General features: G+C 34.1%; 1 protein-coding gene across 1 annotated transcript in view; it reads left to right on the top strand.

Annotated features, from left to right (window-relative positions):
- LOC111613969 overlaps positions 1-4,091 on the top strand; it is an 18,047-nt gene extending 13,956 nt beyond the window's left edge. Inside the window, exons 23-28 of the mRNA XM_023355319.1 lie at positions 2,507-2,632; positions 2,699-2,805; positions 2,878-3,271; positions 3,365-3,526; positions 3,611-3,735; positions 3,992-4,091. Coding sequence (XP_023211087.1) covers positions 2,507-2,632; positions 2,699-2,805; positions 2,878-3,271; positions 3,365-3,526; positions 3,611-3,735; positions 3,992-4,091 — 1,014 coding nt within the window. The remainder of the gene's footprint in view (positions 1-2,506; positions 2,633-2,698; positions 2,806-2,877; positions 3,272-3,364; positions 3,527-3,610; positions 3,736-3,991) is intronic.
- The last annotated feature ends 332 nt before the right edge of the window (positions 4,092-4,423 follow it).

The raw sequence follows: 4,423 nt of genomic DNA, 5'->3' as shown, positions 1-4,423 counted from the left end.
CTATTATCTAACCTGTATTAATTATTAAATGTTTTTATAAATTTGAATTAAATTAATTTTATTTTAACAATAAAGCAAAGTTTAATATATTCTTTTTAATTATTATAAAATTAATTTGCAATAATAATTTTTACAATTTGTTCTAATACGCAAGTAAAATAATACACTACAACTTAAAATAATATTATAACAGTAAGGCAAAGTATAATAGGGAAATAGTTTAATATAATAATTATTTAAATTATATTTGTTACTTATTTATTAAATATCGCAACGAGAACAATGCTTTTTTAAAATGTTTGTGGCAATAACAATTTTTTAAATATTATCTGATGTTTGACACCGAAGAAGTTCGATGTCTAAAAAACTGTAGCTCCAGTTTTTAAAAAGGTTTCTTTTTCCTATGTATCCACCTTTAAATTAAAATAATTCGTTATACATTGCGAAATGATTTAATAACTTTTGTAAATTATTATGTTTAATCCAACCAGTTATATCCGATGTTTTTCATCTATAAAATTTAATCCACGAATTTTTTTGAATGAAACTCTGATTGTAATTCCTTAAAATTTGTTTTTTATATGATAGACATAAACCATGCAAATAATTGTCAAGTATTGTTGATTTTTTATGTCTAACTGTTAAATTAAAAAGAAAAAAATAGATTCATTATAAAAATCAGTTTACCGAACTCTTTCAAATGTTCTGCTACAAGCCTAAGCTCCCTGAATAGTGTGTTAAGCAGAGATTTTTATTGTAATGCATTGCAAATGCCTCAAAATTAATAATCACTCATATTAAAGTAATACTAATAATAAATACTTACCTTCATAATTTATTGAAACAGAATTCTATATCATATGAAACTAATTCAGTAATATTTCAAGATCATTTTTCAATATAACAAATACTTTTGAAAAAAAAAAATAATCATAATCCTGGTCNTAAAATAAAAGTAAACTTTTTCATCTACACACGCTCTTCGAGTAAGAAGAGAGAAACAAAAGTGGACGAAAGTAAAGAGAAGTTATTACACGAACTGCAGAACGGAATGACCCGTAGTTCCAGTTTATTATCGGAATTGAAAATATCGCCGGAAAGTATTCGAATTAAAAATACAGGTAGGTCGTTTAGTAATTGACGGCATTTGACTTTTACGCGTACGTAATCTTATATCGAAAGCCTCCAAATAACAAATGATTTAATTCGGAATTGATAAAGAACCGTAAATTTTCCTTTCCAGACGGTTGCTTTACGACGACAACGGAGGCGGGCGACAGAAACGTAACTTGGCCTAGAAAAAATGTCGGTGAAATCGCTTTACCCCTAGAAGACTGCGTGACCGGTAAAGCTTACGTTTACGCTCTCGTACTCGTTGTAGCGCTACTAAATGCTATTATTTTTTGATAATTAGACAGAGGCGATCCCGTGGTTAGAAGGTGTTTAGGAAATTTCACTTACGGCGCTTATTGGGGTCCCGTGGACGGAAAATGCCGGGGAGAACTGTCCGACCTCACTCTACGATTGAAAGAATTATCTACGGTAAGTAAGCGCTGCCAATTCTTATTTCTTTTTAAGTACAATAAATTAAAGAATTTTATATACAATAAATAATTGTAAATATCCAATTTTACTCGAAATAAGAAAAGTAATTTTTTTTAATTGGAGAGAAATTTCGTGACAATTCAACCCGCCGAATTCCCTTTCTCCCATTCTCCCGCGGAGTGGGAACCCATCCCTCCCACTCTCGTTTTCTTTTCTGAATCCCCTCCCGATTGCTTGGTTTTTTCTCTCTATGACAAAATAAAGTTAAATTCTATAAAAACTTACTCCGGGTTATTCGCATCTTTGTTATCGAGTGTAGTAATACAGTACATCCGCACCCGGGATGAGACCCGTGTGATAATTTTGATAAACTGAAAATTTACACTTACAAATCCATCTTTAAATTGGATATACGAGGACGGAGTTAGAGCAAACTCTAATTAAGCTACAGTTGATTAAACAGGCTTTAGTATTTCGGCACGGGTTGCTTACTTTTACCCAAAGACGATCTTCGCGTGCAAATTTATGGAAAAATCTTAGAAATATCAATACGAACGATGAAAGAAATGTGGCTGGTGAAAATTAATTAAAGATATAATTAAATAACTTAAGATTGAAAAAAGTTATAAACTTATAAATTCCCACTGTCCTCAGTCTGTTTGGCTGTCTGTCATTGTTTAATCTCAAGAACGGGGTTAGAAATATGGAAACCTTAGTGGTAGGACGCCCAGATTAACTACATACTAACTTTCGATATAAAGTAAAAGTCATGTAATTTCGATTCAGATATCCCCCCGAAAGCGATTAGATTACTGGCAAAATTCTGTTGTTAAAGGATAAGTACGACGTACGGGGGAGAGACACTGCAATACTAATTCGAGGTGGAGAGCATATATTTTAAATTAAATAAATAATTATTATTTTCTTTACTAAAATATTATTTAGTTTCTTAAAATTTTAGAGCGATGACGTAAACGTTACCAAACAGTTAAGTAATTTAGTAAACGAGTGGCCCCGAATTCGAGCAATCGACATTCACTACGTGGCTACTTGCTTGGAGAAGGTTTCCACCGAACCAAATTTCCAAGTAAGAACTTGTGTTACTTTTCAGTCTTCGTCTCGGCCACATTTTATTACAGATGTATCGTTTCAGAATCCACAAGAATCGTTCGAAGAAATCGCCTCGACCATCGACAATTTAATGAAGATGGACTCTTCCGTTTTGGCCTCGGCAAATACTAAAACCAACGCTTCTTCCAGGTAAGGTCTTTGACAAAACAATTGTCTTTAAAAGACAAAAGGTGTCGACAACAGATTAATCTCGATTTCCAGAATTACAGCCTCGCTGGAGAGTATGCTAGAGGCCAATAACGTTTTTATAAATACAAGTAACGAAAACATAATTATTGCGTCTCACCCGCTGACCTCGGAAAATGTGGAAGTCGGAATATTTCTACCCCTGGATACAAACCGGGTGAAGAGTTTACACCAGGATACATTATTAAATGACGAATATAGAGTAAGAATACGTCTCCCTCGGGACGTGTCGAAAGAGAAAGCTTCGTCTAACGCCACTTTTAATTACGTCGTATACGAGAACGATGCCATGTTCTTCACCCACCGCACCGATCGAGCCGTAGTCAGTAACGTTCTGTACGCCCGCCCGACGGGAGCTCCCGTTCGTTTGCCTTCCAAAAGAATAGAAATCGCATTTCGAGTGTTCACGGTAAACTTCCGAAGGGAAAATATCCCGCATAATATAATATATATCTATATAACGCGGAAGACGAACCCTTATAATGTTCTCGTCGGCTCTCAGATTCCCGGCCAAATACCCCACAGTTCGAGGTGCGTTTTTTGGGATTATTCTGCCAACCGTAAAATGGGAGATTGGTCCGATCTGGGTTGCGAAATAACAAACCGAACCGCCCGTCGAGTGGTATGTCATTGCGATCACATGACTAACTTCGCCGTTTTGGTGGTACGTAATGGATTTATTTGTATTTTTAAAATGTATTTCCAAATATTACGACGACTGAAAATTCTGCAATTTCAATTGGTGTAGAATTTACATCCGGATTACGTGGAGCGAGAGATACACGCCGTAGTCTTGGATATTTTCACCTACATGGGGTGCGCGCTTTCCATAATGGGACTCGTATTAACACTAAGCAGTTTCGTGATGTTCAAGTAAGTTAAAGTTAACTTTTACTTTACCGGCTTTATACATAGCGGGGGAAAGTATGGCGATACATAACTTTTACGGGGGGAAATTAGTTAAAAAATTCTCATCGTCGGGGAAAAATGTGGGCGTTGCGAGGATAACAGCTATAAGACAAGCGGATAAAATAGTTATTAAAAAAATAAAATTACATTTTACCGATTTACACTGATCATTTACGGTTGTTAGTTCGAAAAACTATAATCTAATTCCGAAAATGTTTAGAAAACTGAGAAAAGGAGTGGTGAGCAAGGTTCTGTGCAATTTGGCATCGGCCATATTGTTAAGTCTGATCGTTTTCGTTTCGGGAATNATAGACGACTAAATTTTCCCGTTACATTTTTATACGAATCCGAAATTGTAGAAATATAAACCAATATCTACGAAGATATCAAATAAAAAAGTAAGAATTACTTCAGGTATTTTAATCCGTTCCCGACCCCCGAAATAAACCTTTTTTACCTTATTAACTGTATTTGTTACCTTTCTAAAACGTGTTCATTAATTAAAAGTTATTGCATTTAATCAAAGTAGTAGTTTTGTGTAATTTTGTGATCAAAAGTAGTAATTTTGTGATCAAAGCTTTGATCACAAAATTAATTTCAGATGTCAATTAAATTAAAATTGCAAATAAAAATTTGTTGAATAGAGTTATTT

This window comes from Centruroides sculpturatus, unplaced genomic scaffold, assembly GCF_000671375.1.
Source record: "Centruroides sculpturatus isolate CEXI.00-Female unplaced genomic scaffold, Cexi_2.0 scaffold2048, whole genome shotgun sequence".
NCBI classification, from domain to species: Eukaryota; Metazoa; Arthropoda; class Arachnida; order Scorpiones; family Buthidae; genus Centruroides; species Centruroides sculpturatus.
Note: the sequence above shows the minus strand (reverse complement) of the source record. Positions and strands in the feature narration are given on the sequence as shown.